Source organism: Alexandromys fortis, unplaced genomic scaffold (genome assembly GCF_014885135.2).
Source record: "Alexandromys fortis isolate MF-2015 unplaced genomic scaffold, M_Fortis_MF-2015_v1.1 scaffold_201, whole genome shotgun sequence".
NCBI lineage: Eukaryota > Metazoa > Chordata > Mammalia > Rodentia > Cricetidae > Alexandromys > Alexandromys fortis.
In genome coordinates, this window is record NW_026068087.1 from 2,098,563 (window position 1) to 2,114,374 (window position 15,812).

Below are 15,812 nucleotides of genomic sequence, written 5' to 3' on the forward strand. Positions count from 1 at the left end.
GGCAATGGGTTTTTGATCCTCCTGTACCTATTGGTTTCGTGGGAGCCTAGGCAGTTTGGATGCTCACCTTACTAGACCTGGATAGAGGTGGGTGGTCCTTGGACTTCCCACAGGGCAAGGAACCCTGATTGCTCTTTGGGCTGATGAGGGAGGGGGACTTGATTGGGGGAGGGGGAGGGAAAGGGGAGGGAAAGGGGAGGCGGCGGTGGGGAAGAGACAGAAATCTTTAATAAATAAACAAATAAATAAAAAAAACTTAGTGTCTAGTTTAGTAGCAACTTTTAGAAGTAGGATGATGCAAGATATGAGAAACACTGTCCAGTCTTGGCGTGTGTTATGTACATAATCCACGTGAACCCTTTTATCATAATGAATATAATGATATGGTCCAAAAAGCACTCGATTTTGTCAATCACTGCATCAGCACTCAGACATTGATTTTTAATTTGTAAATTATTTTGATAAAATGATGTTTAGACAGTATATTTCATGAATTATTCATAATTGATTTTCAAAAATGAAATTATTCTTAACATGTGCTACTCACAAAAATTGAAAAATGCAGCATACTAATCAAAGTACATTTTGTAAATGTATCATGTTTTCATTATCTATTATGTGAGAAACTGAGGGAGGGGAAGACTTTTGGGCTCATGTGGGTTTACTTGGACTGAAGCATCAAACACAGGGCCTGCATGGATCTCACCCATGTCCTCTGTGTATACACTATGGCAGTTAGTTTGGTATTTTTGTAGGACTGGGACTACTTACTCCCTGTGGGAGCAGGCGTGTCTGGAACACTTTTGCTGGCTCTTCAAACTCTTTTCCTTCAGTTGAGTTGTCTTGGCTGGCTTTTGTGTGACGGTTTTACCTTGCCTTACCATATTTGTTTTGCTGTATTTTGGTTTCTGTCTCTTGGAGGACTATTCTTTTCAGGTAGGATATGGAGATGGAGTGGATCCCAGAGAGATGAAGGTGATGGGGAGATGGGAGGAGAGGAGGGAAGGGAAACTGGTCAGTATCTATTGTATGAAACAAATCTATTTTCAATTAAGAAAATATAGACAGATTACTTTAAAAGGTTCAATAAAACATTGAGACTAAACATTAAATAAATAAATTGCAGTAGGAGGCTGCTTGTTTGTTCCTGGCTTCTCAGCCCCGAAATAATCACACAAAAACCATATTATTTGCAATACTGTTTTTGTTGAGGAGCATCTTGTTTGTTTCTAGGTTCTGGCTATAACAAATAATGCTACTATAAACATAGTTGAACAAATGTCTTTGTAGTATGATTGAGCATCTTTTGGATATAAACCCAAGGTTGGTATTGCTTGATCCTGAGGTATGTTGATTTCCAATTTTCTGAGAAACTGCCATACTGATTTCCAAAGAGGTTGGATAAGTTTGCATTCCCACCAGTAATGGGTGAGTGTTCCCCTTACTCCATATCCTGTCAAGCATAAGATATCATTAGTGTTTATGATTTTAGCCATTCAGACAGTTGTAAGATGGTATCTCAGAATTATTTTGTTTTGTATTTTCCTAATGGCTAATGATGTTGAACATTTCCTTACATGTCTTTCGGTCATTTGAGATACTTCTGTTGAAAATTCTCTTTGTTCTCAATCCTACTTTGTAGTTGGATTATTTGGAATTTTGATGTCTAATTTCCTGAGTTCTTTATATATTTTGGAGATCAGTCCTCTGTCTGATATGGGGATTGGTGAAAATATTTTCCCATTCAGTAGACTGCCTTTTCATCTTATTGACTGTGTCTTTTGCTTTACAGAATTTTCTCAGTTTCAGGACATCTACCTATTTATTGTTGCTCTCAGCTTCTGTGCACGTGTGCACATGGCACTTTTTATACTACAGAAGAAAAATCAGAGGGCTTGAACTTGGAACTTACTAAAGACAACTTGCATGTTATCTCTCCCATGAGAGAGATTAAATTTATGTGGAAATGCAAACTTATCCTCTAGTGAGAACATAGGATATTTAGATATTCTACACACTGGAACTGACATAAATGACTGTATAATGGTAAATCCTCACGCATATCAAGAGAATTATACTGTCTCTTATTTTTAGGGTAGAAAGGTAATTTGTTATCCTTTAATATAGAGGATGTGGATTGTTTGTCTTGAAAACCTTGCCAATACAGAAAAACAAGCATTTGTTACATGTAAGGGCATTGATTAAAAACTCTGTAGGATTAAATTATAACAAAACAACAGTGTTGAACTTAACATAGAAGATGCTTCAAATATTTTGACTTAAGATGGTAGGAGGCATAATACTCATAAAATTATATTTTTCAAAATGTAGTTAAGGACTATCATCTATTTCTACTGATACAAGAATAATTATCCATCTTTAAATAAATTAACAATCTCCAGTCCAAACAAAATGTTTATTAAATATATTTCTAGTTTGGAAGATATGAACAATCTTTCAGTTTCTAAGTAATGCCTGTACAGTGTTTTGACTTTCAAAACAAAGACTCTCATTAATTACCTTGGACTTTAAATGGACAAATGCAGCAAGTTAGTCCATATTGGAAAAATCTTTAAAATACAACAGGGAAGAAACTCCCAGTGGATAAATCTTTGAATAGTACATTTGGCTGTTTATTCTCTGTGGAAAGCAAAATAGGTTCTCTGGGATTGTGTGTTGTTGTCTGTCTTTCTTTGCTTTATGTCTAAACCTGCTTAAGAATGAGCACATACTATATTTGTATGGTGTATACCTCACTCAATATGATGTTTGCTAGTTCCATCAATTTGCCTGCAAATGTCAAGACGTCTTACTGTTTTCTGACACGTATACTGTGGTAACTATAATGTCTTTTATATTTTTCTATGATGTTACAATTATTTCTCAAAGGGTCCTATATACTTTTGTTTTTGTTAATTACTAGATATTTCCCATGTTCATTGTTAATGTTATTTAAATTATACTTTCTGATTTTTGAATCACATTCTTGTGTCAAGAGTCTCTGAACTGCTCATTTCTTCTAGTTTTCTTCTGATTTGCTTTACATCCAGTATTTGTAATAAAATCATCCATAATGATGACAAAAAAAATAAAAAAAAATAAAATATAAGAGCTAGGCAGTAACAAGCCGAGGTATTGGCCAAGCATTTGTAATTAACGTAAACCTCAGGGGGTTTATTTAGGAGCTGCTGGCAGGACAGAAACTCCCATCAACAAATGGCACCCACTGTCAGGTAACAACCTTCCACACAAGATCTGACAAAGCTTTAAAAAAGGATCCTAAACACATGAAAGTGGAGTCAAGCACTGCTACTTAGTAACTGCCTTTTCTACTAGCAAACAGAGGCACAGCTCCTTTAAGAGAGGTTTCCCCACTCAGTGCTAGTAGTGAAAACTGACTGCGTAGCTCCCCCCCCCCCCCCCCCCCCCCCCCCCCCGAATTAGGGCAGTAATTGTGGCTCTCAAATCAGTACCTCTGCCATGAAGCTTGGCAGAGACAGCCACCAAAACAGAGGCTTTGGTCCAAGCCAAGCTACTTACCAGTTTAAAGGCTCATATGGTCAGAAAAGGATTACAGATATGCAATAGAGAGAGATTCAGACAAAAAAAAAAAATCTCTATGGGTTACAGTGTGTTTAAAAATATACATAGGTTTGTGAGAGAAAAGAGAAGGTATAGACAGTCATAAAAAAGAAATACACAGTTTTAAAATAATGACGTCCTTCAAAAATGAAATGAGAACACCAGAAGATGCAGGGCCAAAGGTCTAGTGCCAACTGCCATGGTGACAAGTGAGCTGGAAAGGTTCTACTAGGACTGCCTGGCCTGGTGCACCATGCACTGCAATGACAAAGCCAAAGACTTAATGGATATAGGAAGCAAGGAGCTACAGGTAAAGCAACAGCTGGACAGCTGTGTGGCCAAGTGTGTGGATGGCCACATGCACCTCATTCCAACAATGACCAGGAAGATGAAGGAGTCTCTTGTCAACCATCGGAAAACAGATTGTCAGTGACCATGGTGCCGAAGGCAGGCTATTTAAAAGAAAGAATGGAAGATTAACCGGTTAGGCATGTTTATGAATGAGGACATGACAGGTTACAGGCAGAGCCACTCACCTCTGGACACCAGTTCCTTTGCATTTAGATCTTAGAAAGTGAAGTAAAGAAGCTGGTGCTAAAATCTGGATAGCACAGGGGAGCATTCTAGATCCTAGAATTTCTCATGCAAGTGTTTTGCTCTGGCATTAGAAACTGCCCTTGTACCAAGGGCTTAAGTTATTACTATACAGACATCTAAGATGGCAAGTTTCTTCACCCTCCTGGTTATTGTGAGGAGAGGTGTGTCTGTTGCCAAGCTCTTGTTTACCACAGAATCATCACACCACCCTGCATAAGCTCTGAAACAAATCCAGTCAGCTAGTAATTCAGAGGGAGGAAAAGGTTTCCTTCACAGTCTTAAATGCAAGGGCACAGAGTGGACTGAAGACATAGGAGGGAGAGTAATTTGAATAACTTCTAGAGGTTTCTTCTAGTTTCTGGCTGTCAGCATAGGAAACTCCACTTCTTCAAATTCTGTTATTCTGGAAGCCCCCGAAGAAGCAGAGCATTGTTACACCATGCATGGAAACAGCTTCCTTCACTGACTTCTACAACAAGGTGACACACGCCCATGAAGAGCAAAGGGGTTTGACTACATACCAGTACACACTTTAGCTACATAGCAGTAGCTAAGAGTAAATAGCCAAACAGGAACTGTTGAGAAGTCCTAGGTTTGGGAAAACCTAGATTTCACAGAATAAAAGTCCAAATCCATTAGTACTCACTTAGCCCCCTGAATTCACAGAGCCGTATAGAGGTAATCCTCTAGCAACAAGGAGGCCTAAAAGTAAGCAACTTGGGCCAAGGAAAGCTAGAACCACTATAAAGCCAGATAGGCACACACCTTACCAAATGCCAGTTTGCCTGGGATTTTGCAGTGCAGTATTGCTGCCCTGACATGGCACCTTATCTTTTGAGTAAGTACTATGTTGTGTTTACTACAATTAATTACTTGAAACAGTGATATACTTGTCTGTTTGCTGTCAAGCTTGCGATATATTTTCCAAGTGGTTTGGTTTTTAAATAGAGTTTCATTGTCTCCAAAACTAAAATAAAAAAATAAAAAGTTCTCTCCAATCTCAAATGCTGCCTTTTGTCATCCAGCTACTCAGGCTCCTAAAATACTGCTGATCCAAGTCAGCACTCCATGTCAGATGAGACTTAAGTCAGTAATTTGGGCAGACACACACACACACACACACACACACACACACACACACCCGTCAATGAATGCACAAAACACAAATATACACACATGTACATAATACACATATACAGACAACAATCAATAAAGTAAAGAGAGGCACAGTGCAAAAACATATTTGTTAACCAAGAATCAAACGAGGAGTCAGGCATGGTGGTGCACACCTTTAATCCCAGCACTCAGGAAGCAGAGGCAGGCTGAACTCTTGAGTTTGAGGCCAGCCTGGTCTACAGAGTGGTGCCAAGACAGCCAGGGTAACACAGTCAAACTCTCTTGAACCCTGCCCCCTGCAAAAAAAGAATCAAATGAGGAGCTGGCATTCCAAATATCTAAAAGAAAAGCTCTAGTGTCTCTCATCTTTAATGCCTTTTTTTTGTTAGATATCCATACAATCAACTGTCAAACATGTCTTCTGTATCAAGACAGTGACACTGCTGAGTTCTGTTGTGGCATTTAATATCTTCTGAGTAGGACTAAATTATAATCTTCCTTATCATCTTTGTGCTTAGCATTAAGGTGTAACAGACTAACTAAACGGGTTGGGTGGGTGGGGATAACAGAATGAGCTCTTCCTTGAATTCTTCATAAATACCTGTAAACAAGTGTCTGGGCTGCCTGATTTTTTGATAAGAGCTTAAACAACAGACTCCATTTCTTCAAAAGCTACAGGAATATGGATCATGATTTCTAATTCTAAGTAAACAAGTAAAACATTGTATTTATGTAGAAATGCAGCTAAAAGTTGGTTCTTCACAGTATACTCATATATTTTTATAATCCTTAATTTTTAAGAAAATTTAAACTTCGAGGTAATATGATAAAATAAGAAAGAAAATCCATTCACCATTTACTCAAATCATCCGCATTTACTTTACCGTCTACATTCTTTTTCTCTGTGAACAACTACTGAGTATGTAAAAGCACAATGGTTCTGATCAAATAAATTGATCTCAGAAATAAAAATGTTCTTCTGTAAAAACAGAGTAAAATCATTAAAATTAGTAAGGTTCAATTCCCTGTGAATGACAGAAGAACTGTATAGAAAGTGCACCTGATTTCTTTTTATATGTAGTGGTCTGAATAGGAAGGGCCCCATAGGCTCATTTATTTGGTCTGAATAGAAAGGGCCCCATAGGCTCATTTATTAGAACGCCTGGTCACCAGGGAGTGCTGTGACCTTATTGGAGGAAGTGTGTCACTGGAGGTGGACTCCGAGGTTTCCAAAAATCCAAGCAGGCCCAGTGTCTCTGTCTTCCTGCTGCCTGTGGATTCAGATATAGAACTCTCAGTTACTTCTCCAGTAACATGTCTCCTGTGTGTCACCATGCTCCCAGACATGATGAAAATGCCCTAAACCCCTGAAACTGTAAGCCAGCTCCAATTAAATAATTCTTCTGTGAGCTGCTGTGGTCAGGAAGACGGCTGACAGCAAAGAGCATTGACTAACACAGCACATAAGCTGTGCGGTTTGTATTCGATAGCAAGGCAAAACTAACAATAGCTTTATTATCTTCTTTGACTATTGCACTGGATTTTGTGAGTTTGCATCTGGGCAAGGGACCACGTACGTGTGCATCTTTACATGTGTGGAAATCTTTTGTTCCTTTTTCTCATCTACTGTAACAGAACAATGAGAAACACGTGGTACCAGAAAAAGAAGTCCTTGTCTTCTACACTATTTTAGGGAAGAAATATTTGATTTCCTCATTATAGACTGAAATGTTATCATTTGTTTTTCACCAGAACCTTTTACCAGCTTGGGAAATGATAGAGTAGAAAAAACTTTCATCGGGATTGGATTTTGGATTCTGTCCATGCTTTTCTTAAATGAGTTGGACAATAGCAAAGGTTTTCTTTTACAGTCCCTGGCTTTCTTTTTCCAATGAGAGCTACATTAAAATCTTAATTGACTATCTGAAGCGTTAAATTTTCTTTCATATTCACTATACTTATCCCTCATGTAGAATCTGAATACTGTCATTAACTCTCTGCCAGGCTCTAGTTTCTGCAGATTTGCATACTTCTGTTTATTCATTCTTTCATCTACTCACCTTATTACTGTGTGTGTTCATGTGTGTACTGGGCACACGTGTCATGGTGCTTGTGTCAAATGACAACTTAATGAAGGACTTCTTTCCTTTTACCTCTTCTGCGTCCTAGGGCTCAAACTCAGGTTGCCAGGCTGACAGGGCTATCACCTTTATCTGCTGAGTCATCTTGCCAACCCTCAATGCTTTTATTTTCAAATGTCCTATTTGGCTACTTTAAAAAATATTTTATAATAATATTTTCCAATTTTCTTATTATCGGCAATTATTTACTAATTTTAGTTTATTAAATAATTCTAATATACCAAATCTATAGTGTGAGAGAGATATTTTCAAAGTCTGAGAGTTTCTTTGATTTTTTTTTTATCCTGTTGGATCTCAATAATAGCTTTCAATTTAAAGGAGTGGACATTTTTCACTGTGAACTGATATTGCTGGGGACTGTAATACATGGAGTAGTCTGATGACTATAGCTATGAATGCTTTCCTCTACCAAGGGTCTATAGTTGTTTCTGGTGGGAATAAAAGTATTGTTAGCATCAGACAACCTTGTTTGCTAGTGTGGCATAGGTATTAGCTTTAATGCAATGCTTCTCTGTGGCTTGTTTGCTTGTACTGCAGTGATAAGATCCTTAAGAAAATCTCATCTCTAGACTAACAGAAATAGAAACCATCCAACCTGTATAGATAGAGCACTTACAATAATATTTGATTGTCTGTCTAACTGGCTTATCCTCTTTCAGTTGCTTAATACATTAAGAAGTCACAGTCAGGTTGACTATTTTACCTATAACACTAAGATTTTGAATTTGGGTGCCTTAAAGTTTCTAACTAGAGACTCCAATGCTATTACTGAATCATATGCTATGTCTAAAAGGGCAAAAGAAAACATATTTTTGGCAGTTAAAATTCTCATTAGTACTATAGTAGCTTAAAATGCTGAACACACTCCAAATTTAGCTTAATGCATCCTACACACATGATTACAAAACTTGTTTGAAGATAAAAATTGCTGGCTTAGAAAATGAAAGTATCAAATCCACACCCCCACACAGCCAAACTGGCTTAATTCTGTCCATGAAAATCTACAGTCTGTTTTTCACTATGTGGTTCCTAAATAATCTGTCACTAATTTGCTAACTCACTTTACAGTCAAGTGTTATTACAAAGTAGTGGTGATTCTACATTGACACTAGAACTCTTGCCTGGCCAAAAAACAAACAAACAAACAAACAAAAAAAAACCCAATCAACCAAGCAACAACAACAAACAAAAAACTGAACGTCTCTTTTGCTTTCTTAAGCTTTTTTATTTTTTCAATATTAGATTCATTTATTTTATTTCATGGGTTATGAATGTTTCGCCTGCTTGTATATCTGTGCCTAGTGCTCAGAAGAGGTGTCAGTTCCCCAGGAAGTGGAGTTACAAAACATTATGAGATGCCAGGTGGTGAGAGTTGCACCTGGATCCTCTCGAAGAGTGGTTGGAGTTAGTGCTCTTGGCTTGATGTGGGGTGAGGTGGGGTGGGGTGAGGGAGACTTGATACTGTCCCAAGCTGGCATGCCAGACCTGTTGACTCCCCCCAAAGAAGGCCTTACCACCTCTCAAGAGTATATGGGGGATGGGAAGGAGGATATGAGGGGGTGGGAGAAAGGGGAGGGAACTGGGGTTGGTATGGAAAATGAAAAGATTTTTAATAAAAAAAAATAGGAAAGAGTCAGTGCTCTTTTCCACTGAGCTATCCCTCCACCATCTAAGCTTGAAAATCTAATGTCTAATAATCAGCCTTAAACTTTTACTTATAAAGAAATTATTGATTCATTCATGGATGCTATAGAAAACACACTACAGAGAGAGAAAACAATCTAGAATTAAAAAGAAATATGAATTGATAAGTTTGAATGCATTTTTACAAATGATCATACTAAGGCAATACACGTTAATTTTACAGGACATTTATGAAATTACCAGGAGCAGAATAGCCACTTCTGATAAACAAGAGCTTTAAAATGGCTCCCCAATTCTACTAAAATATCCATAAGCTTTATTCATTACATTAGATACAAAAGGTCCACGATCATTTTATATTCAACTCAATGTGTTGCTTCATACTCATGTATTCTTGATGGATCTACTAAACAACCTCCTAAGTAATAAAGGATAACAGAAACTACCTCTTAAGAACATTCTTACTATTAAACTATGGATGTTATACACACAGTCCTTTCTAGCACTCACAATCAAGGATCTGAACAAGTAACCCATTAAAACTAAAATTTTATTTATTTACTTGTTTTATTTTATTTTATTTTATTTTCCAGACAGGGTTTCTCTGTGTGCAGCCCTGGCTGTCAAGGAACTGTCTCTGTAGGTCAGGACGGCCCTGATTCACAGAGATCCACCTGCTTCTGATTCCCAAGCACACCACCGCTATCTGGCAAAAACCAAAAGTTTTAAAGTAAAACTCTACTGCTTATTTTTGCCTGGTAAAAGAATACAGATGAATTATAAGTCTCATGAGATTGGCAAGAAAGAACTACTAATTTTTTTCTTTAGCACATTCGGGGTTAGGCTTTAACAATAAATAAAACTATAATTCCTTATTCTATTAACAATTATAAAAACATTTCAAAATTAATGACTAAGATGTAGAACCAGAGAGTCGCTGCTTGGAAGGAGTCCTCATGGCCCACAAAGCCAGCAGGTTAGGAGGAGAAAAGAAAGATTTCACGACATGAAAGGAGAACACAACGAAGAGAATTAGGGGCAAACTGATAAGGGAATGGGTTCTGTGGCCTCAGGTGAGTACATTAGCATGACTACGGTTTGAATTTCTTTCAGGTGGGTTTCTAGTGGAAATTTTGGAAATGTTACAAGCCACCACTCCCATGACAGAAGTGGAAAGTGTGTAGTGCACCTCAGAAATCATACCACACCCCAGCTAACATTTATCTTGCAAGGAGATTTATAGTTGTCAATAAACACATCGTCTTTGATATACAGTTACCTTGCAAGGCAGTGACCCAGATAATACTTGCCAGCATCTTCCACTTTCTGCATGAGTGATATAAAAAATATCCTTATTTAGACATACCTTAACTATTTCTTCAATGAAACAAATTTGAGAAACAGGATCTCTCTTCTTGGTTAATACTTTTTGTAGATGCTGTACCTGAAGGCGGGAAAAGAGAGAGAGGCAACAATAAATTTAACTGGCTATTTCCAAGTGAAACCAATGTAACGCTTAGGAATTGGAAAAAGCATAGTATATTTCAGAAGTCCCTCAAAAATAGCATTACTGCTATCACATGGGACAAGTGGACAAGGAGTCTATGCACACACACACTACGGTCAGCCAGCAGAGGTGCTGAAGCAGTAGGGACGATAAAAGACACAGAAGTACCAGGAATTAGAAAGCTCTTTCCATCTCTTGAGATATTTACCTGTCCACAAGCAGCACAGATATGATCCATAAGTTTTTCCATATTGGTCCAGAGAGAAGCACGAAAAGCTGCTGTGTTTCCTGGAGTTGGCATGGTAGCTCGCCCAGGACCTCCTGGTTAAGAGTAACAGAAAAATGGGGAAAATAAAAGCTCCCAAATACAGCAGAAGTGCAGAGCAGACAAAAACCAAAAGGTGTCCTCTCACACAAATAGAGTCTTATGCACAATATAAAAAAATCTTTGTGTATAGTAAGAAAAATAAATATCACACAATCACATGGATGGGGCTATAAAACCAAAATAAAAATTAATGAGAAGTTTCCTTAAAAAAGAAAGAGGGTGAAGAGTTATCAAACAAAGTAAAACATTTCACATATTCGAAATTAAATTTATGAGAATGACAAAGACATGACCCCAAACTGAATTCAAGTAAATATAGAATCAATGAAAATATCTGTGTATCAAATTAACAACAAAACCATGGAGAAAACAGTTAATTCAAATAATTTAAAATCACAGAAGACTTACTTTAGTAGGATATATGCTATGAGCACAAAGAACTTCAAGGAAATTATCACAGCAACAGGTTTTCTGTGTGTGCAGTTTGGATGTAACAGGCCTGCATTTAGTTCAGGTATATTTTCAAAAGCAGCAACCAATGTTCTCATTGTAAACAGAGTAACGGCAAACGATGCCATTAATTCACAAACGGATCTACCAGAGCAGAGTGAAAATGATCCATAATAATGGAATGGGTTCTGTGACCTTAAGTGATTATCATGTTTATATTATAAGCATATCTAGTATCTCATAATGTTTCTAACTGCTCTCTCACTTCAAGATCTGATCCCAAATCACATGGTCCTTGTTAGGTCTCAGAAACCCGGACAAATAGCTAAGGTGACTATTATACCAAAGTGGATGCTGGCCAGTGGTGTGGAAGAATGGTCTGTATCCTGTCAATTATATTTTAAATAAACTCTGATTGGCCAGTAGCCAGGCAGAAAGTATAGGACGGGGCAACTAGATAGGAAGCAGAGGTGGGTCAATGAGAACAGGAGAATTCTGAGAAGGAGGAAGCCCATTGCTCTGCAATCCTGCCCAGACACAGAAGAAGGAAGATGTGATTGCCTCACTGAAAAAGGTACTGAGCCATGTGGCTAACATAAATAAGAATAATGGGTTAATATAAATTATAAGAGTTAAAAAGAAGCCTGAGCTACTAGGCCACTCAGTTTATGATTAATGTAGACCTCTGTGTGATTTCTTTGGGACTTAACAATTGCGGGACGCAGGCAGGACAGAGAACCACAGTCGAGAGGCTAGTTCTCCCAGCATCACGCAGCACCTTCGGCTCTCCCGGCACTTCTCACCAAGCCCCTATCCTAAACCTCTCCTCCCAGGGGCTGGGTTTCAGTCTCCCTTCCTGCAGCCTGATCCCTATGTAACTTGGGCATTTCAGCTAGACTGGCCTCTTGTCCTGTTGTCCAGAACCACCTCTCAGCACCTCCTCTTTTGCCCTCATGTTCAGCCTGGACTCTTCCTCCTGCTTGCTTTCTTTCTCTCTCCATACTCAGGAGCAGTAGTCTCCTTTCATTCCATTTCCTTCAGTCCTGAGACTCTGACTTGATACAGCTCTTCTCTAAACAAGTTGGGAAAGATCAGGCCATCCAAAAGGATACTGGTAATAATAAACTTTAAAACTGATTTAAAAAAAATAAGTCATGAATAAGTAGCGAGAAACAAGAATTTTAAAAGGGTAAAAGAGCTGGAAAATGACTCAGCAGGTAAAGGAGCTTGCTGTCAAGCATGACAGACTGAGCTTAATTCCCAGGCCTCACATATAGGGAGAAAAGAATCAACTCCAATAAGTTGTTTCTAACCTCTGTACATACGCTATGGCATGCATGCACCCACACACAAATGAAATAAATAAAATGTAATAAAAAAATTAAAAATCAAACCATTAATACCAAAAGTTAGAGTATGTTTTTGAAGTGATTCAGTGGGAGTTTGGAACACCAACATCCTGGTAAGAATTCAGAGTCAAGGCAGGGCTCACAGGGTCAAAGGAAGAAGTGAGTATTTTCCTAGGAACTGAACTAGAGGCTATTTGTGTTACAGACTATCAAGAAATTTGTCCATGACTTAATGCATTGAGGAAATGCTGAACTTAGAGATAGAACAATTATCTTAGAAATGTCAAGTATTCAGACTGTAGGAAAACTATTGCTAGTTATGTTATGCCTGATTTAATGTGAAAATAGGGACAAAAACTAGGCTGAAAAATCATAATAAAACTTAATGAGTCTTGGCAGAAGACAAATCACACATTTAAACTTGAGGCAACGAAGGTAAGTTTGCTGAAAACACTAGAACTACCAAACAGAAGGCAACCAGTTTGTCCCAGGACAACAGGAAAGATGCGTTGAAGGTATCTCAAGAATTGGCCAGACAAAGCCCATATGACTCTGCTTTGCGAAAAGGGATAATTATTTACACAGAGACAAAAATAAATAAATAAATAAATAAATAAATAAATAAATAAGGTGGCATTGAGCAGGTCCTCCAAAGACCTCAAGAGTCCATGGCAGCCATGGTCCTGGTTCCTGTCTGAGTAGGAAGCAGACTCTGGCATTGATCATTTAGTGCTGACTTTGTATACAGCATGTACAACGCATGAGTTGTAAAGACTTCCACTTAGACTTCACAAGAATACCCGCAAGGTTAGTATATGGCCAGGTCAAAATGCCCCAAGAACTTGCTGCTGAGGGTATGTGAGTGGAGACAAAACTAATGGAGACCTTAAGAAGTTAGAGATTCCAGGAGGAACACTGCAAACAACAAACCGAGCCACTACATCACAGAGAGGCCATGAAGGTTGCAGTTGCATGACCAAGGGTGGGATTGAGCAGACTCCTCTGGAGCTCATAACTAGTAACATGTACTTCAGCTGCTGGTTGTGGAGCAACAGTGCTTAGTGTCTGTCCTGCTGGACTTCAGACTTAGGTTAGTCTCACCTCTCCTTTTGTAAATAACACAGCAGCTAAAACAGTGGTCCCGTTTCTGGCTTTATTCTACACAAGGATATGCTGGAAACTTTAACTTTTTTTTTTTAACTTTACTGACATTCACAAGCAAGAGTTTGTTTTGAGTCTCAGTAGAGACGGTGGAATTGGACTTGAAAGCAACACTAAACTGTTATGACCATGAGAACACGTAAATAAGACTGTACTTTGCTGTGCTGGATGGGTGTGACCTTTTGGAGCCAGAGATGGGCTGCTATAGTTTAACTGTCCCTCAAAGGGTCACGTCCTGAAAGTTTAAGCCCCCAGTTGATAGCGCTATTGGGAATCAGTGGAAACCTAACAAAGTAGGCTCAATTAAAAGTATATCACTATGGGACATAACTTTGCAGAACATATTTTATTCCTGGCTCCCTGCTCCCTTTTTCTCTCTCTATTTGCTTTCTGGCTGCCATGAGGTGAATAACCTTCTCTACCACACATTTTCGTGACCATGATGTTTCTGTATAGCTGAGGTAGCAAGTACAGGGGAAGTTTAGTATCTGACCTGTGACCCCACCTTCACTGAGCTGCATTTACATCCTGCTACAAACCATGAAATAGGTGGCTTCTTCCTAGCAACTCCCTAGTGGCTCCCTTTCTGTGGTCAATAATATCCTGGAATATCTGGAAACTAGGAGAAATGGGTTAGTCCAGCCTAGACTTGTTCTAACACATGCACAATAAGGCAAAGTGTCTCCTCTGAGTGAACTTTTAGTGAAAAATCTCCCATTTATACATATTCATCATTAGACATACACGTGATTAAAATCAGATACAACCGGGAAAGGGCATGCACAATAAAAAAAGTAGTATGCAACCCAAGTCTACCAACCAGAATAATAACTTTAGCCACCCTTAGCAAATGACTAGTCTTTGAGCGGGGCCTATAAAAGGAAAGCCCATCAGTAAGCAGGCTCTCCTGAATTCTATGCCTCCTCTAAACCTGCAGTTCTCTTACGAAGACAAAAGTAATATTTCCTCCTTCTTTTCAATTATTTTTCTCACGATACATTGTTAAGGAAATAAAAAGATAACCAACAAACGATGCCTATGGGTTTTTATGGTCACAAGCTAAATACATTGTACTGCAGATATAACCATGATCGAAATAACCAACTGACTAAAGAGAATACCAGCATAAAGGAAGGGAAAGAATATTTGAAATAAATGTGTGCTTTCATTGATTAGATTTAACAGACCCAAGACACACAATAAACTGTCATGAATTTGGGTTTATTAAAGTAATAAAAGAAATTAAGAGTTCCTGAAATAAAAATACTTATGGATGATTTCTAGTTGGTGATGTTCTCTTCTTTTGAAAGCCTGTAGATTAAGAACAAACAAAAAGTAGGCAAATAACTTACTTAAAAACAATAAGGAATCAGATAAACCCTTCAACTTGATTATGAAGCACTCAAACCAAATGCCATTGATAAATTAAAAGGAAGAAGAGACAGATAACTGACAAATGAGCCATTTGTGGGAAATTGCTTCAAAATCAATTTTAGGAACAACTGTGAAACAGGTAAGAGATTCCCTGCTTAGTGAATCTTGACAGTGCACACCAAAGGGCGTGCTTCCTCTTCAATGACTGTTAGGGTTTGGTTCCAATTCAAAGTATTTCCAATGACTACAGAAAATACATAAGGGATGCTGGAAGAGGTGACTGAATGGAAGATACAAAGGAACTGGAAATTTTAGAGATGATGGAGAGATGATGAAAAGACAGAATGCTCTAGGCAGGACAATGGTCCTCAAACTTAAGGATCCCCAGAATGAGCTGACAGGTAGGTTTGAGGATTAGTCTCCACTGTCAACTTAACTGGAAAAGAGGTAGAGATTAGTAAAGCACATCTCTGAACATACCTGTAAGGGTGCTTCTAGAGATGATTAGCTCATGAGAAATCTAACCTAATCAATAATCTTCTCCATGAATGGTCTAAAAACTC

At 38.3% G+C, this 15,812-nt stretch overlaps 1 protein-coding gene across 1 annotated transcript in view; it reads right to left on the minus strand.

The window, feature by feature from the left end:
* The window catches only part of Cog5 (component of oligomeric golgi complex 5), a 216,388-nt gene that overhangs the window by 77,272 nt on the left and 123,304 nt on the right, over nt 1-15,812 (minus strand). Inside the window, exons 9-10 of the mRNA XM_050122311.1 lie at nt 10,796-10,908; nt 10,447-10,524 (exon numbers count right to left, since the gene is read on the minus strand). Of these exons, the coding sequence (XP_049978268.1) occupies nt 10,447-10,524; nt 10,796-10,908 (191 nt within the window). The remainder of the gene's footprint in view (nt 1-10,446; nt 10,525-10,795; nt 10,909-15,812) is intronic.